Source organism: Zootoca vivipara, chromosome 13 (genome assembly GCF_963506605.1).
Source record: "Zootoca vivipara chromosome 13, rZooViv1.1, whole genome shotgun sequence".
Lineage (NCBI taxonomy): Eukaryota > Metazoa > Chordata > Lepidosauria > Squamata > Lacertidae > Zootoca > Zootoca vivipara.
In genome coordinates, this window is record NC_083288.1 from 22,740,155 (window position 1) to 22,766,264 (window position 26,110).

The 26,110-nt window shown below is 45.9% G+C and overlaps 1 protein-coding gene across 1 annotated transcript; it reads right to left on the reverse strand.

Moving 5' to 3' along the window:
* Window positions 1-25,840, reverse strand: CAVIN1 (caveolae associated protein 1). The gene is made up of 2 exons (XM_035136521.2): window positions 25,156-25,840; window positions 1-3,042 (listed from the first exon to the last, which is right to left on the reverse strand). Exons 1-2 carry the CDS (start codon window positions 25,579-25,581, stop codon window positions 2,359-2,361), a joined length of 1,110 nt encoding a protein of 369 aa, XP_034992412.1. The 5' UTR covers window positions 25,582-25,840; the 3' UTR covers window positions 1-2,358.
* Between the last annotated feature and the right edge of the window lie 270 nt (window positions 25,841-26,110).

A 26,110-nucleotide genomic window follows, 5' to 3' on the forward strand; every position in this document is an offset into this window, starting at 1 on the left:
TTAGATGATGTTGGCTATTTATTGAACATTCGTCTAATTTGTTTGCAGTGACGTTATACAATATAGTGTCAAGAAACCACTACCCCACATTCCAGTGTGTTTTCCCGTCACTTTCCTTACGGCACAGAAAGTATGATTAGCAAGAGCACCAGGTTGGCTTTCGCTGCACAACCTGAATTTGGCGGTGACTGAATCCCACCTGAAACAAAGCGAGCCTGGAAGTCCCCTTAATGTGTGTGGCTTGGTGCTGCGCTGCACCTGCCTAAGTGACCTGCCTGATGCCGCTCCCCCCCCTGCCCCTTGCAAACACCTCACACCTGTTCTTTTAGAAAAGGAAGTTTATTAGTCATGCTGCTCACCAGGATGCAGTCTTAGAAAAGGAACAATGCAGCAGCTTGGCACAACCCTCCCCCTGCCCCTTGCTCTCTCCCCAGAGTGGTGTGTGGTCTCTGCCCTATGTGTGATGGCCTTAAGAAAAGTCCAAGCATATCTGGTACTCTGGGCACTCCTGTCTTCTCCTGGACGCAAGATCCACAGCAACGTAACAAGAACAGAAAGGCTCACTGGAAACTCTAGTGTGGTGGGAGCTTGCACACTCCATGGTTGAGTAAAAACATTCCTATCACACACGCACATACCCCTCTACCTCCTTACCGGGCTATGGATGGCTCAGCCAAGCTACTGGCTAAGTTGATAGAGCAGGCAGCATTGGTATAGGTTGTGGTGGAAATGCTGGGCATGGAATGGTGGAGGTGGGTTGTTTTAGGCTCTGGACTTAATGGCCTTTTTCAGCCTTTTAGCTTATATGGCAATGCGTTACTACTTCATTGCTGCAGGTGGCAATGTGCATTACTTGTTCAAAATATGATAAAGCTGCCTTTGCTAGGTTTGGGGGCCCACCTGCTCTATCTGCTGAGATGTCTGCCCCCAAATCTTGCCCTGTTGGCACCACTGCCAAGGGAACCCTGGCAGAGTTCGCTGCTGGGACAGAGCATGCTGCAGACTTTCCCTCCTTGATCCCACAAGGGAGCTTGGGAGAATCACAGCAGGAAGTGGGGAAGAGGGGGCTGCTCATCTGCTTCATGAATTGGTGGACCAGAGATGTGTGTGTGCAGGCAGCTGCATGTGTTGAACACCATGGAAAGAAGCCTCTTTTTGGTGGTGCTTGGGGAAAAAAGTGAGGCTTCAGGCTCACCCACAAACTTAAAACAAAAAAGCCCAAAGAGGTAGCTATAACGAAGTATGGGGAGTTTGCTGAGAAGCACCTTACCCATACAACAAAGACGTCTTGGGTCACTGAATGCTCCCTCCCCAAGCAGCAAGTTCAGTCAATATAGCGACAGCAAACCCATATGGGTACCCCACTGGAGAGCACCCAAATAGCAGTGCCTGAGTTAAAAATGGGCTGCTGCAAGTCAGCCTAGCAGGAAAGCACAGATGTTGACCTGGAATCTAGGCACTGCAGAAAGCCATCTTCAGTGCGCAGAATCCAGCTCAGGGACAGGAGTTAAGGTGGCTGGCTGACCGGACAAGAGTTTCCTCTTGGCTCTTGCTATTAACACTTTGCTTGCAGCCAAAGACTCACAATCCACCTTTTCTCTGTGCTCTCTGTCCTCTTTCACAGACACACCTACTGGTCTGCCACTCCCCACCATGCCCTACCCAGGAAATGAGCACTGACCATTCGAGCCTGGACACCTTTCCTCTCCTCTCCTCCTTCCGGCATGCACAGCGGCAGCTGCTGTTCTTTCATGTATGCAAATATAAGGCCCTTTGAATGTGACTGCATAAAAAATAATCTCTTGGAAAATGGTTTGCGGGGTGCACAGACCTCCCTCTTGCACCATTGCATGGCTTCACATTTGCATCCCTCCCCAGTCACTTTTCCTCCCCCAGTTCAGTAAAGTACTGTGCCAAACCCTTCCTTCTTTTGGTTCTGCACCACACTGCTCTTCCTTCTGTCCGTCCAATCTTGTCTTCTGGTCCCTGGAAGCATTCTTGAGCCCCAAGGAGAATAGTTAAGAGGCAGCATGCTTCTTGGGCATGCAAATGGATTATTTTGCTGATAGCACCTTGGGCTGGGTGGGCGGGGGGTGTTGCCACAGCAGGCTGGCAGGCAAAGCAAGCTCTCGGTCGTAGGAATGGTGTTTGATGGATTGCTATGAAGTCCTGTGCTCTATATGCTGAAACAGAAATATACAAAAATGCACCTTGGTGTCGCATTTGGGGGGCGGGGCTGCAAGATCTATATATATATATTCCGTGTGTGTGTGTGCGCACACCCATGTGAGGCCAAAAAGGGGAAACGTGAGAGATTACATGGTCAGCTCTTGATGGTCTTCCAATGCCACTCTAGCCTCACTCGCTGTCACTCTTGTCTGCCAGCATCGTGTCCGCCTCTTCTTTAATATGCAAGAGGGTGCTCATCTCAGGGCTCTCACCCCTCAGCAGATCTGTGTTCTCTGCCTCATCCCCACCAACCTCCACCATCTCAGTGGCCTTCACTTCCACCTGCCCCTCTCGGATCTTCTTGACATGGAACGTGAAAGGTGGTACTTTGTAGACAGCTGTCTTGGAGCGTGCATAGACCACGTGGTCGGGGGTGAAGGACTTCTTCAGCTTCTCCCGGGAGGTCTTCATCTTCTCCCTGCGCTCATTGGTGACAATCTTGGTGCCCAACTTGTTCATCCTCTTCTCCAGGTTGTGTCGGGTCTTCTCCAGGTTCTGCTTGGTCTTCTCCAAGTTCTCTCTGGTCTTCACCCTGGTCTTTTCCAGGTTCTCTCTGGTCTTCACCCTGGTCTTCTCCATCTTCTCTTTGGAGAAGGCCTTCTTGAAGTCATCCACTTTCCTCATGCCACTCCTCTTAATGCGTTCTGCCCGTGACTCCTCAATAATCTCCTCCACCTCCACCTCTTCATCTGAGGAGAGCTCAATATGTTCCTCTTCATGGTGCTCCTCATCCACCACGACCTCTTCGCCTTCTTTTTCCGTCTCTTTCAAAGACTTACTAATGCTCAGCTTGGTTGGCAGCTTCACCTCGTCCTGCAAGACACAAGGATGAAATCATGAGATTCTTAATGCTGGCTGCCCTGTCCCCTGTGCTGTGGGGAGAAAGCAATCCCCACTGAAGGAGTCCTTAATTCTTCCCTACATCAACTAACCAGTGTCTCTTCTCTCTTGAGGAAGAGCTGGAGCTCAGAAGGTCTTAGGTTCAATTCCCAGCATCTCCGGCTAAAGCTGGGAACACCCCCTACCTGAAATTCTGGAGAGCTATCGCCGGTCAGTGTAGACCAGGGGTAATAATATAATAATAATAATTTATTATTTGTACCCTGCCCATCTGGCTGGGTTTCCCCAGCCACTCTAGGTGGCTTCCAACAAAGTTTTAAAATACATTAAAATGTCACACATTAAAAACTTCCCTGAACCTTTTAGCTCCTGTGACCAGAAGTTGATCTGTGCCAATTCTGGCAGGTGGCTAGGGCAACAGTTGTTTTTTTGGGCTGCAGGGCCCACACCTTGAATGGGGCAAAGGAGACGGTGATGCCCCTCATTCCATGTCCTGCACTGGCAATTGAACCTTATTTCAACACTGGTGATGGGACAAGAGCCTCCACTGAACCTAATGGGGGCAGGCTAGTTTAGGGCAGGTGTGGGGCATCTTTGGCCCTCCAGATGCTGTTGAACTTACAACTCCCATCATTCTTGGCTGTTGGCCATGCTTGTTGGGGCTGATGGGACTTTTAGTTCAGCAACATCTGGAAGGCCAATAGTCCCCTAAACCTGATTTAGGAGATTCACTGAGAATAGTGGAGGGACTGCTGCTGCCTGAGACTGTTTCTTGCTGCCTAATTGTAGAGCCTGCTTATGTGGAAAGAAGCCCACCTTGCAGAAACCTCCAACCCAGCACTGGCCCCACCACTAAAGGACTTTCTCCCTTTAAGACACCACATTTTCAAAGCAGTCCAATGCAGTATTTTGACACTGGCAAAACTATAATTATCCTTCCTGCATATATTGTTACTGTTAAGAGCTGTGAAGAATGGGATTGCAGAAATTTTGTGGGTACTTACTACTTATTGTTTGTGGCAGCATTTGGGAAAATGTCCATCTCATCATGTGACATATTCTGAACAATTCTTAGAGCTTCCTTTATTTCCAATGTACAATTTTTGGGGGCACAAGCCAATTTACCGTATATTGCATTATGTGCCCTGCTAGACACAAACCCTCACCAGTTTATGTTGTTGTTGTCCCAGGCATGCTGCAAAAGCAGACACTTTCATAATCCTGATTGGACTATAATTCATGGTTGATGTGCTGCATGAGGACTGATAGTTCACAGTGTGAGCAGACATGATCTAGTCAGCCTGTAATTGGATTATGAGCTACTAAGGTGCAGTAAAGATAGGGGGAAATTGTTAAAATAAGGAACTATAATCAATTTTTGAGAGTGGCTAAGAGCAGCAGTGGCGCTGTGATCCAAATCACAGAGCCTAGGACTTGCTGATCAGAAGGTTGGCGGTTCAAATCCCCGCGACGGGGTGAGCTCCCGTTGTTTGGTCCCAGTTCCTGCCCACCTAGCAGTTTGAAAGCACAAAGTGCAAGTAGATAAATAGGTACTGCTCCAGCGGGAAGGTAAATGGCATTTCCATGTGCTGCTCTGGTTCGTCAGAAGCGGCTTAGTCATGCTGGCCACATGACCCAGAAGCTGTCTGCGGACAAATGCCGGCTGCCTCGACTTATAGAGCGAGATGAACACCGCAGCCCCAGAATCGTCCACGACTGGACCTAACGGTCAGGGGTACCTTTACCTAAGAGCAGCAAAACTATCCCTCCCGTAAGCCTCTTCCACCTCCCCCGCATCATTGTTACATCTGTCTGTCACCATCTATGTCCTTGACACTTTAAGGAAACAGGCACGACAGGTCCCCGCATGATGGAAGTTACAATCCATAAGCTCACAGGGAAACAACAGAGAAAGGAGGTGAAATAGAGGCAGGCCTATGCAGGAGAAGAGTATGTGACTATTTCAAAGTATATGTACTTTGCTTTAAGTTACAGTAAGTTATTGTTATTGTCAGAAAAGATGTTCATAGTGCAGAATGACACCATGACTAATAGGTACAAGTTTGTGGCACTTGCCTGAAAAAAATTGCTGAAAGTCAAGGCTGCCCTCTGGTGCATATGGTCTGATATGGCACTTTCCCAGAGCAGCAAAAAAGGAAAGTGGTTAGGAAATGATTAGGAAATACAGTAATTCAGTAATAGGCCCTGAATAGTAATGGGCTCCTCCAGACAACCTGTTCATTGGGCATTCACTCTGATTTGCTTGCACTCATTCTGATTTGTTTGCGGGACATTCATATGACAATGGGCATTCACCCTGATTTGCTTGTTGTGGAGTATACACATCTTCTCATTAACCATCTGTTCAATCCACGCTTTCTAATGCATTTCCCCATCACTTTCCTAGCTGCAGACAGACGTAGTTGTCACTGCATTGGTCATCCTAAGTCAGAACTGTACCATTTCAGGGTGGGGGCTTCCATGATTTGTACACTCTACCCTGCAAAAAATAATACTGGTAATCTCTTTATGCAGTAAACTCAGGGAGAAAGGTTCTAGCTTGGTCTCCTGGACATGCCAATCTTCTAGATGGGAATTTTTTTTTTTATGAAGCAACTCACATTTATGTTATCCTCTGCTGCCCCCACCCACCACAAGGCAGTTTGAAGTGGTGCCTTCCAGACACTGGGATGCCACTTCAGATCAGAATTAGACCAAGTCTTCTATTAATTCAACTTCTTGTTCCTCTCTGAACAGAACCCGGCTCAGCCATGGTGTGCCTGCATGAAAGCGTGCAGGCAGGCATGTGGGTGAGGAGGGGGCAGATTGGAACTGATATTGGTTTTCACCCAAGCAGCACATAGCGTGCATCCCCCGCTTGGCATTCTTGGGACACGCTGGAAATAGCCACCGCCGTACACAGCGTTGGGACTGGGGCTGAAAGATAGGCAGATTTATGACTCCTGGAATGGTACTATTTGAAAAGTAGAGGGGGGGGCAGGGAATTGCTGGGAAAAGTCACAAGCCAAGCCCAAGGAAAAATGGGGAACGAGGCACAGGAGGAAAGGCGACAGAACAGTGACAATTCCAGCTTCCCATGCAGAAAACTTTTCTGCCTGATGAAGAACCTTGTGATTTGGGGAAACTTGAACATTTTAAAGACCCTCCTCAAGTTTGTCCAGCTAAAGCCCACACTGTCCTTTGTCCCTGACTTTTGCAGAGGGAATTCCTGAACGAAGCAAACTCTATCCTGCTTGGAATTCCTAGTTAGGCGCTGGTAATTTGTCTGTTTCATTCTTTAAGCCATCAGGCATTCACACTATCTGATATTACAAATTTTAAAAACTGGTAGCCCTTGTGGTTTATGCCACTTTATGACCCCGTTTATTTTTTAATCAATCTTTTAATTCGTGCAAAAATGCTTTCTCAGCTATACTGTTTTTAAATGAAAGAGACATATAGTGCTATTACACCATAATGCTGCTACGATTGCTTTATAAATGATTTTTTAAGAAGTCAATTCTGGTCACCACCCTTTCAAGCAATGTGACTAATGGCTGTGTTTCAACAGACCGGTTTGGGCTTCTTTGTTTTGCAGCAGTAGCTAGAATGCAGGCTTGACATGTGAGAAGAAGACCAAGCTGAAAATCTCCATGCATCTGTGAAGACCACTGGCTTGCATGTAATGGGGCAAGTCACTGTCTCACAACCTCACACGTTGGTTACAATAATAAAATGAGCCACCTAGAGCTCCTCAGAGGAAGGACAGGGTCCAAACATGACAAAGAAAAGCTTACGATTTGTGGGGTTGCACCAATACAGCAAAAGGTCCAGAGAGCTGCACTGGTGTGGTAGGCAATGCAACTGAGGTGCTGCATGGAGGGTATACCATACAAAGCCCTGCATGTGTTAAGATGGGACAGAGCTACATGGCCCACAGTCTATGGGTGAATATGCTCAAACATGAGTCCCAACTCAAGGCAAGGCAGGCAAAGTGCAGCAGCTCCAGATGGATTGAGCTGCGGCCCTTGCTACAAGCTAAGGCCCCCAATCTCACACACCTTTTCCTGGGTAATATAGTCCCAATTTTTTTACAAACTATCAAAGCAATAGCAATACTTTCTCAGAACATTCTCTCACATTTCTCCATGCCTGGGTCCTCTCCAATGATATCTGCTGTAGACACCAGGAGTTCACCCCAGTCCCAATCATCTTGGGTGGTTCACAATGGGTTATTTCTAGCTTGTGGGGTGTGGGGCACACCAATAGCCCCTATCCCACAGCTATGGGATATAGGGAGAGATCAGTCCTCTTGTTGGTGCCTTCTGAGGACACCCAATGGGCACTCAAATGGCCAGGTTCCCCAATATCCTCTACCAAGAGTATTAGGGTGGTAGGGAGAGCCTCTTGTCAGGTCCCCCTTGCCCTGGCCGAGAAAGAAATTGCACTGGATACAAGAGATGGCTGTCCCTCAGGCCTATGTTCCTCTCTTTCCTTCTCCATCAAGCCAGACTTCTTCCTCTCCTGATTACTACCTCTTGGCTATTTAAATTTCTGAGCTTCAAGAGCCCTTCATTAGGTCTTGGTAGTGCTAGCTGCTCCCTACTCTGCTCTTCTTTTGGGCTGGCCTGACTGTCTCCTGGAAAGGAGGACTGGGGCCTCCTTAAAGGGCCAGTCATGGTAGAAGCCATTCTGCACAAGGCAATCCCCTGAGGATCTTCATTGGAAGAAAGGAGGCATGGTGGGGCATTAGCATCACTGGTCAAATATCCTAGACCTAGAGTAACTTTCTACAAGTAGCTTTCAACAGTGTGTACAGTGACACGCATTTTACAGGCATCCAGAGGATTGGGCTGGTTGCTTTCCCAATGAGAACAGAATCTGGTTCTAACATGGACTTTGGCTATTTAAGAAGCAAAGTGATAACAGAACTAGGAGTTCAGACCTTTTTTTCTCTTATGCATGGGTTCAGCTGGTGGCTGTAGGTAAGCCATGAACTTTCAGCCCCAACACAGCCATAAAAACACTTGTCTACTCATAGGGCTGTTGTTATTGTGATAACATCTCAAATAATCTATTTGGCATGTAATAAAATGGCTACAGCAGTCCTTTTTACCCAGATCAGCATGCTCTGACAAACTATTTTTTGATATGGTGATCCTTTTAGTGTTGTCCTCGTCAAGTATCAGGCAGATATTGCTGTTTTAAGGTTTGCAGGTGACCCGTGTTTGCCAGACAAGCAGTGCAATGCCTGAGAAAAACCAGGTCCAGTGCTGAACTGTACAGAATGGCTGTGCTGGCTGCGGCTGGTGGGAATTGTATTCCAAAACCACTGGAGAGTATCAGGTTAGCAAAGGCTTGTAAAGAAAAACCCCATACAACAACAACTGAAACTTTAGAAATAGTTATTTAGTGGTATTGTGAATCTTGGATTCTCAGTTTCTGGCCCTGAGAGCACCCATTCTGCAATCAAGCAGAGCAGAAGTGATTTTTCTAACCTAAACCCTCTGCTGTTTACTCACACGAGCTGCCGTGCTGTGCTGGTTTTCCAGTCTTTTACTGGCTACGTAGGGCCAACATCTGCTTTAGCAATAAAGTCTGCAGATCTGGGACAAACTTCACATGTGGCCTCTGAGGGGAAAGGGTGGTTCTTCGGAATCAGGATATCCCACCACCCCCAGCCCCCAAATCTAGCAAGGGCAGTCATTTTCTCCACAACAACACCTGCGAGGGCAATTCCTCGTCTCCCAGAGACTCTTGGCTACTGCTGGACCAGCAACACCAGGAATCACTTCCTTCCCCCGGAAGTCACACAATGACAGCCTGAACAAAAGCTGCCCCCCTCTCCAGAGTGGCATAGCTACACCTGGAAGCCGGCCATATCCGGACGGCTCTGATCCTTATCGGCTCCTTCTTGGCTTCACAACATTTGTGCAAGGAAGGGCGAGTTCCAAACACCCCCTCTGTTGCACGTAGGTCCCGTCTTGACAGCCCCCCGGCTTATGGCACACAATGAACTACTACACCACAAATCATGGAACATGGTCTGCCATGAGCTTTTGTTCTTTTAAAGAGCTGCAGGTTTCAAGTCCTCAAGGTTTCAAACCTGCAAGTTTCAAGACCATCCAGCTGCCAAGCTCTACTGTTTAAACTTAAATGGAAGTGAACTATGACCAACAGCAGCTACAATACTCAGCATTCAACAAAGTATGCAGGAATATAGACTTATCCCACTGCCAGTGTGCATACAAACAAATGCTGGAGGAGGGCACTTAGCAGAGCACGAGACTCTTAATCTCAGGGCCATGGGTTCAAGCCCCATGTTGGACAAAATATTTGCATTGCAGGGGGTTGGACTAGATGACCCTCGCAGTCCCTTCCAACTCTACAATTCTATGATTCTAACACAATAGCGCAATGGAAGTATTCTCAAAACTGGCATGAACAGGTGGGGCTTACTATTTAAATTTGTGGTAGAAGTGGGAGGAAAAGTGGTGGATGACTGGAAGCAGCACCTCTGATAGTATGTTTGAAATAATCTGCCCCCCCCCCCGATATGCTCTGGGAACAGTTGGTACAGTCCACACTGGATTCTGAGTGGAAGCATTTGTGACTGAAACTGCTAAGCTAGGGCACATCTGACACGAGCACATCCACGAGCACCCTAGACTGTGTTTTAGCTTGCATTTTTATGCTGTGAACCACCCTGAGATCTAAGGATGCAAATTTAATGATGATGCTATGAATGGCAAGCAGATCTGTTGAAGAGAGACCCTAGCTAGTTTTGGTCAAGCAATTCCTGGCATAGTCCATTTCAGTTCTGAAGTGATTTCAAAACGACTCCTTGTTCTTTAGCAGTGAAACTGACCAAAGGAAGGATGGGCTTGCCAGGCAAAGGGTCTAGCATAGCATGGCTTGTAAAGTGGCAGTCTGCAACCCTCCCAGTCAGTCCACCAACAGCTTATGAGTAACCACCACAGCCTGCCACTCGGAAACAATAAATGTTTTGCCATCAGGGTACCCTTTCCACATGGACCCATCTGCTGAGGAACCTCTGCATGTATGCCATGAAACTCCCAGCACACTGCAGAAGGAAATTGGGGCCTGTTCCAGGGCTTGTACTTAGTTCACATGGAGCCTGGATTGGGTCTCATAGCCATTACCTTGTGTAATGCATCCAACATTCCCCCTGTGGCTGTGTGCATTGAGATGAAACTCGGGAGTAGATGGGCCAGCTGCCTTTTAGGGAAGCTTACCTGCCGATAGTGATGTCCCCACTGAGAAAACTTATTCGCTCCTGAGGAAGAGGAATGCAGGATTCCCTGGCAAGAGCACACTTTGAAAATTAGCAAGCAAGGATGCTAGTCCACCATGAATTCCTTGGCTGCTGTTTGTGTACGTACACAACCAAAGGCACAAAAGGGACTGGAATCTACTGGGAGGAACAAGGAAGAGCAAATTGGCTCCTTTGTCCTGGAAGCAATATAGACCCAAAAGGGAGTGCTGTTGCCGACCATCACTACCCCACCTCTGCTTTCTGCTGCACACAGAATGGAAAGAGGGGAGTCTGGCTTGTGCACTCCCAAATCCTTGATTTCCAGCTCCTGGGAAGGCTGGGTACACCTTTATGGGAGCTGCAAGGAGACAAAGTAGAAGGGCTCAGCTGTGTATGAATCCCTCCCAACTTGCAAGCTCCGCAGGACAGCTTTCCTTCCTGCTAGCCCCTCCATGTGTTCCCCATCCAAGTCCACGTTCCTGAGCAGTGAGTCACTGATCCAGCAGTCTTTATGGGCACACTCAAACCGCCTGGTTGCTACAACACATATAAACACTCCCCTTCATGTATAAAAGGCCAACAAGACACAAAGACGAGTGATGTTCCCAGCCTGGTGGGGCCTGGCGTTACGAAACTAGGAGTGGTGTAGGCGTAGGGAACAGCTAAAGGCCTGAGAGTGCGGCTGCATGAGAGAAGCAAAAACAACGGCACCGTTAGCCCAATTCAGGTTTCAAGAGAAGGGAAGGGGCATGGTTTCAAGCTCCAAATAAATAAGGGCTTATCCAGACAGCCGGTGAACTTACGCCACTACCATATTTTAATCTTTGGGACAAGAAAATGATGTTTTCAAAGCACTTGGGTCCTGAATGAGATCGAGCCAAATGTGCATATTCTCCTACAGTATCATGGTCTTGGGGTGGGGGGAATGTCAATAAATGCCACCCATTTTTTGTACTTTAAAAAGAAGTTTCCTTTTTGAAAAATAAAAAAGAGCCAATGCAATGAATGAATAGGTAAATGCATGAACTTTAAATATAAAATAAAAAGCAAAGAGTTGCCTGAACTGTATACAGTGGTACCTCTGGTTGCAGACAGGATCCGTTCCTGAGGTCTGTTCGGATCCCGAGGTTTCCGCAACCTGAGGACCACTGCTGCGCATGCACGTGTAGGTGAAACATGGTAAAATACTTGTGAGTTTGCCACACGCGCATCCCGAAGTTTATGTAACCAATGGGTTACGTAAATGGTGGTTCGACTGTATTCACATGTCATTTTAGTTGCAAAGCCAGACTTGTACCACAGCTGTGGGATGCTATTTTTTGTCTGTCTCCATCCTTTGTGTGATGGTGTCCCAAGTCTCCATTCAAGGACAACAGTGTGATACCAAATCTACCTATAATAGTTTTTGTGTGGAGCTGAGAGGGGGGAAATGGTTGTATTGCCATTTATTATGAGACGGGGGGTGGGGGGAGAGAAAGAAAAATAAAGAACCAGGGTTGTTGTGCACTCTGGCACTGAAGAGGAGTGTTCAGCTTCCAAATAATAATGGATGGGAAAGAAAAGGGTCAAAGAATGGCATGGCACAGATCTGGTGGAGAAGTAACATTGCTTGTGTTCACCATTCCTTCCCTCCTTCCTTTTTTTTCTTTTTTCTTTAAAAAAGCTCCTATGCTGGACTGGTGCATTGCTGTACTACTTGACCTGTAAAATGAGCTGTCAACTGATTGAAAGGGTTTTATTTATTGGATGGTATTCAACTAGGTTTTGCTCTGAAATTAATGAATATGACTAATTTGACCCAATTAATAAATCAATATGCATTTCCCCAAACCTGAAGTTTAAGATAACTTAAAATTTAATAAGCAAAAGCTACTATCCATTTTTCCAATGAAAAACCAACCTTTCCCTACTTTCATCCCTATTTCATTAGTAAACCAAAACTACACAAAATGTAAATTGGTATGCCAAATATATCCTGTGTGGGAACAGCAGCTGGGGGAGAGGGTATTCTGAGTGCAGAAACAGCTGGAGGGTTAAATGTTATGCACCTTTCCCCATCCTATATTACTCAGATCAAATTTGCAACTTTCTATAGATGCTTTTAATCAGGACACTGTTACATCTACTGTGCAAATTCAACTTTGGCTTTTACTTCCTAGGAAGCATGTTTAGGATTCCACCTTGGCTGCATTACTTTTCCTTATGTAGTTTTAATCAAGTTACATAGAGCTCACTTGGGCTTACTCCAAGTAACCATGCACAGTATTGTAGTTCAATTCTCTCAATGTTTATTCAGAGAAATGCTGCTGGGTAATGCCTACGACTGCATCCCTAATTGCATTATGAATGAATGAAAATACAAACTTTTTTTAAAAAAAAATGGCACAAGGTTTGGAGATGGGATTGTGGGAGAGTGACATTGCTTGTTGCCACAAATATCACACTTATGCCTGTGACATTTGATACAACCAGGTTCTACACTACAATCACAGCAGCAACAGATGTCCTGTTCTCTGGAGGGTACAGGAAAGAAAACCACTTTATTTATAGTTTGTCATCCATTCTTTCATTCAAACGGAAAGTTGATTTTCCCAGAAAGAAAATACAGCATGTGCAGTGCAGGGGAAAGGTATCACCCCTAGAAACAGAAACACAACCTGGAAAGATAATGTTATTGTAATGTTTTATTCTTTTATCTATGTGCTGCCCTGGAAGCTTGGGCAGCCCATAAATTCTCTACAAGAACAACAACAGTGATAAATAGTAGGCATTTTTATCCAACCCAAGGGTGAATACTACACAAAAAACCATTTTATGGGACCAAAGCAAGCTCCTTATTGGCCAATCTCTTCTCCAGATTAAAACCTTGATGAAGATTAGACAGACACAGATCTCATCACCTGTACAATCTAGCTATCCATCTGCCTAACTCTACTCTTGCCCATCCCAGACCAGCAGAGTTTGGGAGACTTCTTAAATGTGCATTTGGAAGCAACAGAAATCTGCTTGGGAGCCTGGCTCCTCTCTAGCCTCCAAAGGAACCGAGTGTGAATTCTGTACAGTACTTCTTAGTCACAGCAAAGCACTTCATTGTTCCACATCCTCCCTCCTCTCTCCCTGGCCTTTCCCGCTAGGTGCGGCTTCAGGAGGGAGAGATTAAGGCAGGAATTTGAAACATATACACACCAGGAGGGGGCCTCCTATGCCCAGCCAGGAAAATAATGAGGCTCTTCACTCTACAGAAGCATTTGAAATCTGTGTTCCTCTCAGTGAGGGTGTGGCTGGACAGCTAAAATTCCAAACTGGAACAAGCATACAACTGGGATCAGGCAGATGATACATTTATTTCCTAGCAGCAAATGTAGCCGTAGGTCAGGAAATACTCCAGTTTACCAAGATGACTTGCCCAGAAACAGCATATGTGAGGTCGCTCATTCTTTTCGCCAAATGGAATGTGGGATGTGCCAAATGGAATGTGGGCTTTGCTGCACCTGATGTGGGCTCTATATGCCTTTAACCTCTGCACAGCAGGCTTGAGGTTCAACAGGATCCTCCTTTTCCCATTGCTAGACCTCAAGGCTAAAAAGAGCCCTATCTGGGTGAATTTCTGCTTGATATGCATCTGTCAAAAGTCACAGTGGTGTCACGCCCCTGAAGAACAGCCCACTCATTTACCTGTATGGGGTCAGCCTCAGTCTGGGCCCTGCTTTCAGGGAACGCAAATCCTAACACAAGGATTCCTAGTCGTTGAGTGTGAAAACAGCAGGCCACACCTACATTTAATACAGCCTTGTATTTAACACTTGCTGGCTGCTAGCGATAAGTGACAAGGAGCTGCATGCAGACAAAGGCATGGAATTCAATGAAGCACAATGAGTGGGCTGGCTGAGGCAGAATGGCACACCCTTTCCCTCCTCTGTGCTCAGCACACAAACCAAGCAGGTTGGCTTTAAAGGGGAGATGCTCCTCTTCCATACACCCCATAAAAATGCAGTGGACAGCTGCGGGAGGGGCAGAGCTCTTTTCAGCTTCCTCTGTGAGTCCCCAGCAGGCTAGTAAGGGTTTTTTTTTAAAAAAAAAAACACGAACAAACAAATAAAAACAGGCTAGTAACCTTTTGTGAGTTTGTTTACAAAGCTGATTTAATAATAGGAGTCCGTTAAAATGCTGTAAGAGATCTAGGGGCCCCAAACTTTTCTTCGGACAAGAAGCTGGGCCTATTTTGAGCTTTGAACAGAACATTCTTTTTTAAAAGACAAACAAAAGCAAAACCTTATAGTAGCTGACTTTTGCACAGCAAAGATAAAAGGTACAATGCAGAATATTCTCCTGCATAAGCTCGGGAGCTTCACAAGAGCTTGCTCAGGAGAACTTCCTGCTGGATTACTATTATGGTTCCAGTCACTGTTATTGTGGAAGGCAACCTAAGCTATAGGAGACAGGCCTCTGCTCTTAGGAGCCAACAGTTTAAATTTTGACAGCTGGATGGCCCAGCTTCGCAGTCCAAAATTTCTGGTGAGCACCAAGGTAGGGAAGGCTGATGCACACACATACACATAGCAGGTTCCAGATAAAGTTTGTTAGCTTAGTTCCTACTGAAATCAATGGCCTTACATTAAAACATGCCCAATCTGTCCCAATGATATCAATAGGAACTAACAGTCCAACTCCAACCCACAGTATTTCAAACATGGTATTCTTAGGGAACCAGAATAGTTCTGGGGTGGGATTACCCATCAGTGGATTAGAAAAAGAAAAAGAAAAACCTTTTAGAGATGTCTCTCAAGATCCCATGAAATATTTATTTTGTGGAGCTAAGTTAAAGAGGAGCATTACTTTCATTCAAACCTTTTGCCCAAGTACAAATGCTGCCAAATATACATTATTATTTCATACTCAGGACCCAAAACAATCCCCGAAGAATGCAGCTTAGATTTTCAGAAGACCCATGATTTGTCCAGTTTTAATTTTGCTACCTCTTGAATTTGATGCTGTCCAAAATCTTAGAGGAGCTGATTTCCATTTCCATGACACCTTGGCACACACATTGCTTTGGGCAGGACTCTGCCAATATGTGCCACCTTGCCAGGGCAAGTGCTAGTTTGCACGACAGTGAGGCGGATTCGAAAACGTCACTTGCCAGCTAACATACAGCAGGTAGATCCTGTTGCCAGGCTCAAAGCACACATGAAACAAGGCGGCACCAACCCTCGGACCCCTTCCCATGCACTGACCTCAGGGAAATGCGCCCTGTCTACTTGGAGTGTCCAGAGCTTGTGGCCATTCTCAAACTGCTTGTACCTGTTAGTTCATCTTCTTCCAGCTTCCTAAGGTTGCAGTAGCCAAACCAAGCAGTTAAGCAAATGGTGATGTTCAGGAACATGTTGGGGGGGGAGGAGAAAAGAAGCTCTAGAGGACCTGAGAGGGTGTTTTTGGAGGACAAGAAGATATAATATATCCTTGTATTCAGTTCAGTGAGATGAAAAGCACAATTCCTCAAAGGAATGGTGCCAGTCAGGTGGTGTGGAGAGAGGAATCTCCACCCTCGGTTTTAGACCACATAGAATTATTTCTCAGGAGCATCTATATTTGTAGCCAACTATAGGCACATATTCATTTGAGGAAAGAGGGTGTGTCCGGCTTTTGTTGATTGAAACCTAGTTCTTTAGTTGCACTGTTTTGATTGTTATCATTTCTACAGTGAGTATGGGGGATAATCATCGTAAAAAGAGGGAGCAATGCAATCTTGATTGTATCCATGAACAGCACTTTGGATCTTACTCTGAATTCCTCACGCCCGAAATCCGCTCCCACTGAGCTTCAAAATGGCTGCAGACTCCCTCCCACTTTCACGGAAAGATAAGCTAAAGCACCGGGAGAAGCTGCACCTTGTTCAAGACTATCAAACAGTGCTCAGAATTATTATTAATAATAATTTCATATTTATACAGCTTTATGGTAAGGGGGGGCGAGTACCAGAGGGATCTTTTGCGAGAGCCCTGTAATTGTTAAGAAAAGGCTATGGGAAGCCATGATTTGGCTAAAGTTGGTGGGGGCCAAGGGTGGGGCTTGTGGCCCTCCTCTCTTTCCCCCTTTCTCCCAATAAGCTGCATTACAAACTGAACAGTGCAAAGCACCCAAGAGCTCTGGATATCCTGCTCTCTTTTTCTCCTTCCCTTCCAGAGGCGGCTAGGCAAACACAGCAGAAAGGCACACAATGCTTAAAGCAGAAGCCTCCTGCCCCACCCTCTGATCTACCAAGAAGCTAAAATGAACCAGGACCTCTCTGCAAGCAGAAGGAGCAGGGTCCTGGGTCTCAATGAGGCCAGCAGCCATTACTCAGGTGCCTGGTCAGCTGCTTTCAGAGTCTCAGGAGAAGGGGCTCAGTATGATCCGTGGATGGCTTTGCCTCCATTGGGCCAGAGTGGCTGCCTCCCTTCTCATCATGTGCTGGTTGGGGCCAGGGCCCATTCTCAGAAGGCAAAGTCTCTTCTGAAGGATCAGAAAGCTCACTGTCTTCCAAAAAGGGCATGCTCTCCGGTGATGGTCCATGGATGCTCTTGGGCTAAGGTGAGGAAAAGGAATGATCAGTGGGCACCATCGAGGAATCCAAAGGCTTCTTGGTAAGCACAGCCACAGCCGCCAGGCGCAGGCCAAGTCAATATCACGGCAGCAAGGATGTTGCACAAGCAAAGGCGCCCATAGCAGCCGGGCAAAGAATTCCCTCATCCCCCCAAAAAAGTAACAGGCCCCTGCTCTCTCACACAAATGTTAATAGGCATTTTCAGCCCACAAAGAAATGAAAGCTTCCTTTCTTGTTTCGCTGCAGACCGTTCTTACTCGCCACAGGTGACTTGCTGTTCCAGGTCTGAACAACTTGTAATTCACCCAAGGTAACCACAAACCCACCACCAATGAGTTATGGTCTGTCGGGTGCTTAAGAACCCCACCCTGATTTTTGCAGCCTGCAAAAACAAGAGGCTTCCCTTCCTGTGATTTGATATTTTTCAGAATTTCCTATGTTCCACTATTAAGTGCCTTCCTTCCTCATTACTGAAGTATATGCTAGTCTTTTTCTCATTTCACCTGACCACATTTGTGCCTGCTTTTATCTGTCAAATACTGAAGGTTGGACATTCAATCAGACCTTCTCAGCTTGAAGGGGCAGGGAGGGTCTTGGGGATAAAAAGTAAAGAGATTGTGCTGCAACCCTAAAAACTTGCAAGCCTAAAAATAACTTATCTTTCCTTCTGAAAATTAATGCACTTTCTGCTTCAAATGTCTACCCCATCTTTCAATGCAAACAGGTCAACTGACTGATTCCGGAGTTTCTTTCTCCTTCTCCCTGAAGCTATCCATAACTCACAACCAGGCAGCCTGCAGAAGATGGAGTGAGACACACACACACACAACCTAAGCCATATTTGCCTCAAGGTGCAGACTAAACATCCTGTGGCATTCTGTTCTAAATGTTTAATCTGCTTTTCCTTCCCCCGACATGATACAAAATCAACAAAAGCCTCCTGCTCTGGTCTTTGTTCTGTACTGCAGGCATTGTCAGCTTTGGAATTTACTCCAGGAGTCTGAAAAAGGGTCCACAGGTAGGCTTGGTTCCCTTTTGTAACAAATGCACCTACTGTAGAAGAAAACTTTTCAGGGCAGTCTGTTTTTATGCAAAAGTACTTTTTGGACTCCCATTTCCTCCGGTAACAAATCTCTTCCCTAAATGGCTTTTCTTCAGACTGGTTCTTTTCTCTACTTTTGGTGCATTTTGCTTTCTCATTTCTCCATCTCACATAAATCATGGAGCTAAGCCCATGAGTACAGCCTCCGTGTGATGAATTCTCACTGTCCCAAACTGTATTACTGTATAGCCAGAGAGCACAGCGAAGAGTGTGTGCATGTGCGTGCTCTCTCTTGCTCCTCTTTCTCGTTATAACCTGTCAGTTGATGTCAAACAATAGGTGCCTGCTTAATGGATAGTGCAGCTGCTCTTTGTCTAAAGTCATGTCACACCCAATTCTAAAATTGTGGTGGAGCTGAAAATCAGTTTTGCATGGCAATGGTTGCAAAAAGGCATGGCAAAGTAAAATAACTTTTTGATTTGGTGAAAGAACTGTTTTCAGGGACACAGGGAACTGCCTTAGCAACTCTCCAGGGATAGAGACAGGAATCTTTACCAGCTCTGCTTGCATATGCTGTGGAATGAACATGTAAAACACACACTCTATTACTGTGCTGTGCTCTTTCCTCCAGGGTTTAGGGGTGCTGGACTTCTATTGCTTTGGAATTAGCACCGATTGCATGTGCCTATCAGCCTGTATATCTGTTGGAAAAGAAAAAGTGTACTAAGCTACCGTATGGTCCCAGTGCTCTGGACTCCAAAGGAAACTGGTTCAGTAAAACACGGCTATAGAACCTGTGGCCCTCAAGATGTTGCTAGACTCCAGGTCCCATCAGCCTCAGGCACCATGGACAATTGTCAGGGATTATGGGAGATGCTGTCAAACAACATTTGGAGGGCCACAGTACTCCCATCCTTCATGTAAAGGCTTCCCTGACTTGCCCTGTTCCCAAGGAAGGGCTGCTGAATTTGCAACTCGAAAAACAATGCTGACTGAGAGGATAGAAATAAAATGGCTCCATAAATATTTAATTTATGGGTAAGAGATTGATAGCAAACCCTTTTGATGTCTAAAGTTTGGCAAAGGATACAACTTTATTCATGGCTGGAATGAGATGTAATTACTTCCAACCGAAAAGTGTGCTGCATTTATTTCTGTGGGCCCACAAGTACTATTATTGTTGTAGCTGTCATTACAACTTACCGTAGGTACCACTATGGCACCATGCCCCACTTTCATCCTCTTCCCAACTTTATCTTATCTTGAATACCAATGGGAAATGTTGCTTCCTTCCATCAAGCTGCTTGCAAACAGCATTCCAACAAGGCCATGTTTCCAGCCTCAGTTACTTTAAAATAAACAGCAAGAGCAGCAGCATGTTAACAATAAATCCTTCAGATTCTGCATTCTACGTGGGCAGAGAAACAACCCTATGCATCTAGATACAGAGCTTTTTCTTCATTTAGAAATTTGAAAAAGTAACCTTTTTTGCTAGCAGCCAATGATTATCATGATATACTGATGTTTAAATGGTGCCGATGGGAACCATGAAGCTGAATTCTCTGGGTGTCACTGGGGAACTGCAGCTTCGAGGCCACAAGTGAGTCTGAAAATAGAACAATCCCACAGCTGGCTCCCAGGAGAGGGCACAGCCATGGCCTTATAGGGCCTTCTGCGGCTCTAACTGGGATGGATTTTTATGCCCGAAGGACAAAAACTCATTCGTCAAAAGCACGTTGCAGCATCCAGGAGTTGCAGTTGTTCTTCTGACAGAGAGAGGCTGCTGTGTTACAGTAAACTCCAAAGTGAGGAGGGGAGAATAGGTGGGGTGTGGCAGCCCTTGACACTGCAAACCACATGCCTAAGGGTGTGAGCATGGGTGCACATGTATACCACAGAGTCCATATGCAGGTTGGGCCAAATCATGGATTCTCTCTGCAGTTTTGTTCCTGTTGCATATAGGACAAATGAAGAACCATCTTCTCTTGTGAAATCGGTGTGGAAGTAAATATATCAGAATAGATGAAGGGCTTGCATACAGGAGTAAAGAATGACTGTCATCAAGGTTGTGTGTGTGAATTCAATACACGGCGCAGATAAGAGAACCCTGAAAATCTCCAAGAATTTTGTCTGCCTTGTGGTTCTGCTGGAAAGTTTGAAGAGGTGCCAGCAGCCCGACAGTAGTTCACAGCCAAAGGGAGACTTGGGGTGCAGCTTCCAGTGATCAAGGAAGGGTTTTCGGCAGCCCATATTGTTCTCTCTTCCTCTTGATTCATGGCAATCGCCTTGCAGAAAAAGTCATTCCCTCACGCACCTACAGTTTTGTGTTTACGCCAAAGAAAGCTTCTTCAGCATTCTTGCCAAAATCATAGGAGTGTTTGTAAGTATGACTGTCAGATTACCGGTACATGTGGCCGGAACAAGGAGGACATGTAGACAGAGATCTAGAAAGACAAACTCTTTCTCCCACTTGCCTCAAGCTCTCACCACTGCCTTTAAAAATGGGAAGGGGTCGGCCCCTCTGTTTTACTGTAAGCCAAGGATGCTACCACCACCACCACACGCAGAGGGAGTAGAAGCAAGGAATAATGGAAAGATGTGGAAAAATAATTCTGTCTCATTGGCACCTAAACAGCGCTGCCAAAGACAGGAGTCAAGGACTGTGAATGATCTGGAATTCCAAATGATCCAGGCAGGAAAACAAGCAGCATTTCCAAGGAGTCAGCACAAGAGGTACTCATAACACCACCCACTCATTCCAGACTGAATAAATCCAGAACAAATGCCACACCCTAATTCTATTTTCACAGAGGAGCAATTCACACATTGCATTTTGGAGTATTATGTTTTAAGTGTGCACCCTTCAAATTGTAAAGATTCTGCAAAGACGTATTGTGCCAAAAACATGAATGCCAAACCTGTGTTCAGTGATAAACCAGGGTTTGCTATTGTGTAATTGCAGAGGTGGGGGAAACACTTTCAGCATGAGGGCAACATTCCCTTCTGAACAAGGGCCAGATGGCAATGGTGGGTGGGATCAGAGGCAAAAGTGGCAGAAGAACAAATTTACATTTCACCTTCTTATGCTAGGCTAGTTTCTACACACCATCACACAATCTTCTCTATCCTCCATCCAGGACAACAAGAGGCATTATCAGAGTTGTAGGGCATGTTACAGCCAGGCAAAAATATTTGGGGTGCAAAACAGAGCCAGTGAGGGCTGTGGCCTAAGGAGAATTCGAAGAATCAGCCAGCATTTGACTCTCAGGCCTGAGTGTGTAATGCATTAAAATGCTCAAATGCAGACAGCAGTTATTTCAAAGACTTTAAAGAAGGGATTCTCAGGACTGTCTACTGTGCTCTAGGTATTGCCTAACATACTTCAGACTCTTTTATTTTTTTGACAGAATCATTGTCAGCTGCAGTGTGAGTTGTGTAGGCAAGGTCAGGTGGCCTGGGCCTTAGAGACAACCAAAGTGATGGTGACAGAACACAATAGAAGTAGAGAGGCAGACCTTGGCACTCCTGCCTGCCAGTCCTCACTCACTGTACTCAAGTAGCCTTAGCAAACAACAGGCCATACTCAGGCCGCATGAGCTAGGTGCATGTTGATCTGCTAATTCTGATGAGGGCATGAAGCAACAATGAAAGTGCGTCCTGCAGTGTTCACAGTCACACCTGTGCAAGCAGCTGCTTTAATAAGTTCTGAGGAAATCATCCGCCTCTGATGTGGTCGATAGTAATAATCCACCCAGATCATGGCGCCAAACTTGCTCTGCCACCCCACTCCCCAATATTCATACAGTGCCCCACCTCCACCCCACTCAGTCATCCTAGACTGGATTCTTTGAAAGCTTGAATCAAAAGCATAGATTGAAAGCTGAAAACTCTGCTGCCCAGAGGGTTTTCAGAGTGTTAGTCCCATAGCTGCAGAACAGGGAATGTTAGTATTTTAGCAGTGCAACCCAATTCTCGCCCCAGATGGCAAACTCTGTTCAGCGTGCAAGACAAGAGTAATTCTGAAACAAAACAAACAGTGCCAGAAGCATCCACAGCAACAGTACAGGCTGACCTCAGTGAGAAAAAATCCCCCTTTGAAAGCAAATCCATTTTCTCCCATTGTTTGAAAAGTTGTTGCAACAGGGCAAGGTTCTGGTATATACACCGCCAGCTTTTCCTAGGCCCCCTACAGTCCATTGTGATTAATCACTGTGTTATGGGGCTATGTGTGAGGGAAACGCTTGCTCTCCATTTGCTCCAAAGGGCAGCATTTAATCATTGTTTCTGCAGCCCTTAATGGCGTACAGAAGTCCTTTGTGATTCTAATTTCATTTTTGCAACACCACAAGCCTGTGCCATCACTACATTTCCTTCATTATTATTATAGGCCTGCAGGGGTGGCCATCACTATTCCCATTTCAAAGATAAGTTAACAAAGGGTGTTTACATGAGACTATGTGCATGTGACTCTTAAGGGCAATGCTGGGATATGAACTCCAGACTCACAATATTTCAGTCAATACTCCACAATGGGCAACTATGAGGTGGCTACTCCTACTAATAGCCAACATGGTGGGGCACTGGCTAGAGTGTGATATCTGGAAATGGAAATCCTAGATTCAGGTCCTTAGCTCAGTCATGAAGCTCTCTGAGTAGCTGCAGCAAGTCACCATCCCTCAGGCTGCAATCCTATACAAGCTATCCTCGGAGTAAGCCCTGTGGAACTCAATGAGACTTCAGAGTATGCCAGCAGGTTTCCACTGCCAGCCTCTCTTACACCACAAGATTGTTGTGAGGTTAACATGCTGCTCTGAACTCATTGTAGGAAAAGTGAGATATAAAATCTAATACGTATCAAATAGAAATAGTAAGCAGCATTGCAACTGCATATAAGGAATGCTGCTTCGTGGAGGTACAAGGAAAGGTACTAATGGCTTCCATCTGCATGGCTTATGTCTTTCCAGTGGTTCTATCCTTATCATGCCTCCCATTGTCCCCAAACACAAGAAAATCCCTGTTGTCTCCAGCCATGAGATAGAAATGAGAAAATAACATGATCATCATAAAAAAATGAAGATACGATTTGGTCTAGTGGTGTGATACCAGGATCACTGAATAATCACTTCAGAAAGTGTGGAGTTTGGGTTTTTTCTTATGGCCCAACATGGGTAGGACCCCTTACATTTTATTTATCTTTTTTGTGATTCAAGACATGTCAGCTTGCTGGGATGTCCTTGAATATCTTGAATGGCCAAAGGAAAAATGGCAAGGTGGGTGGAAAACCCATTATCTGCATGGTCTGAGAAATTTCCCTCCTGATATCTGATCAATATCTGGTATTCACTGAGAAAATAACATTACGATGCTAATGCTAAACCAATTCTATGCAGGCTTAGTCAGAAACAACTGCCACTGAGTTTAAGCTAAATCACTTCAAGTTCCAGGTAAGGACATATAGGGCTGCAGCCTTAGTATTTATATAGCACTTTTGATGGAGTTCTCTATTGCACACGGGGTTCTCTGAGAAATTCTTAAGAACCATCCTGTACTACAAGTTAATATTATTACTCCCATATGACAGAGGAAGGTATGAAGGTTTGTTACCTGGGCATTGTCACCTAGTTCCCCCAGGGATGAGCTGCATTTGAACTACCGGTAGCTCCTGGCTCATTCCCTTAACCACTATACTGCACAACAGTATGTTCCCTATTGAGTTCATTCCAGGGGAACCAGACCCTGAAGGTGCTTTACAGATTCCAAGGTTTACTATCCCTACACCTGCACAACTTGGAACCCCAGGCTCCACTGTTCAAGAACTTGTTCAAGATCAGGTTGCTGATCTGGTTTCCACAAAAGCCCAAGAGCATTTTGCTACCGCCTCATAACTGTTTAGACTCCAGTGAAAGGGGAGAGGAAATATCTCAACCAAAATACTATCTGTGTTCATATTTGTAAAACGCCCTGAAAAATAAAACAGCACAGACAGATTTTCCTTTCTATTCCCTCCTCCGTTGGCTGCTGCATGTTCCATTTCTCTCTCCTCACTCCTGCACAATTTTCCTACTGGTGGGACCTGAAACTCCCTCAACATAATCTACAAGGCTTCCGATAAAGTGTATTTATAAATCTGGTTTGGTGGTGTTCATAACCCTTATATACTGGAGTATTCCCGCCTTTGAGGCATGATATAATTGAGAATGCTCAAGCCGTGAATCAGAGGGCTATATCCGTCAGCTACTTGCCAGATTCCTCAACCAGACATAACTAGATCCCCTTTCATGTTGCGATAGTAAGAAACGCAGCTACATTTTTGTAGGTTTTCTGTCCTAAGCCGTGTGTGTGTGTGTGTGTGTGTGTGTGTGTGTGTGTGTTTGTCCTTACAGGACAGGGCAACCTATCTCATGATGTCCCACTTCTCCTCCAACACAGGTATTAAAGGCCAGACCACCACAGAATAGGACGCATGGTTCAGAGCTGCCTATTTTGAACTGTTTGATATTAGGAGGTCCGTGAGGCTAGCCCGCAAACGTGTTAGAAAGAGGACTGCTAACAGCAGAACAAAGCAACCTCTCACTGAAGTGGTGAAAAAGCTCCAGGGCCTGAAAGGTCAGGGCCAAAAGAATCTGTAACCCACACTGCATCAGATTTAGTTTTGCAGGGAAAGTAGCAAGCACAAACCCAAGGGACAGAGAGCTCTGACTTGGCACCAAACTCCCAGAGTAGGAGTGGGCTCCTTGCAATGCTACTTCTCTAACAGACAACAGTGAAAATGTGCAGATTGCTTTCCCAAATGATTGCCCCAATAAGCACATTTTACAAACCAAAAAAGGGATTTCCAGGCTTTGTAGCTTTAAGGACACTGGTTGGCTTTCTATTGCCACGAGACAACAAATTATTTCCCTCCCCTCCTGCACCTGGCTCCCTCTACGGTTCTTTGGCAAATTCCTGCAAAGTTTGCACTGGTGCAGCATTTAAGGCGAACTCTGGAATATTTGCAAAATATTGGGCAATACATTTGTTCTCTTTAGGATTCCAGTGATGACACAAGTCCTGAATATCCTATATATGGCGTGCTGTAGAATGGGAATCTTGGGAAGCCCCATATAGAAGGCAATCTGTCATGCTGGACAGTCTTAAGCACCAACTGAAAAAGACACGAGCGGAAGAGATCAAAAGGTGCCTTACCTGGTAGATCATGACTTTGAAGTTCCTGCGCTTCAGCAGCTCTGCCTCATTAGATTCCAACTTCTTGATTTGGCCAGCTTGCTTCTCCAGGTTCTGCCGGACAGTTTTGACGTTGACACTGACCTTGCGGACTTTCTCCAACATCTTGTTGACTGTATTACTGGTGGTGGAGTGGGCCTTCGTGAGCTTGGCGAGCTCCCCTTGGATGCTGGACACCACCCCATCCATCTCCTGCTGCCTTTCCTCCAGCTGACTCTGGGTCAGCTGAATCTGATCAACAGCTCCGATGATCTTGTCCAGAAGGGTAAGAACCATAACGCCATTGATCTGGTCAGATTTGATGGGTTCTTCGGTCTCACCTGCTGGCTCCTCCGAGGCCTCAGAGACTGCTGGCTGCTCGACGATATGGAGGGTGGTGTCTGCCATGGTTGTTCAGGAGTCCTGACTAGCAGAGCTTGGAGAAGTTCGACACTGCAGGGACAAGAGAAAGTGAGAGAGAAGGGGTGGCTGAATCTGAGATCTCTCAGATCTGGGAGGCGAGCCAGAAGCCAAGAGCGCAGTGTGTGGATGTGTGCTTCTATTGAAATGGCACAACCCTTGCAAAGCTGTCCGGGGAAACTGCCCTGCAAAATTTTCCAAGCTTCCAGGCCATTGGCTGACTGCACTTCAACTGGAGGAAAGGAGCCTCTTGCCAAATGCCTGGCAGACCCACCCCTTTTTTTCTGAAATGATTAAAATAGTTGGAGAGGAGGCAACAGCTTTAGCATGCGAGCACAGGCAGGGTTCGCTCGCTCGCTCACTCACTCGCAGAGGAATGCAGCGCTCCAAACTTCAACAGCCTCTGATTTTAATAGACAGGACGAAGGCAGGGATTCCTAGCAAGATTTCTGGGGAATCCAGGGTGGTGGCGGCAGGGGACAAAACAAAACAAGCTCTGTGCAAAGCTGCTGATGAG

Bases quoted from the DNA above. Each gene is read 5' to 3' on its own strand.
- CAVIN1 (XM_035136521.2), bottom strand. From the start codon at position 25,581: ATGGCAGACACCACCCTCCATATCGTCGAGCAGCCAGCAGTCTCTGAG. The intron at 3,043-25,155 runs GTAAGGCACCTT...TGTGTCTTGCAG, and splicing joins TCAAAGTCATGATCTACCAG to GACGAGGTGAAGCTGCCAAC.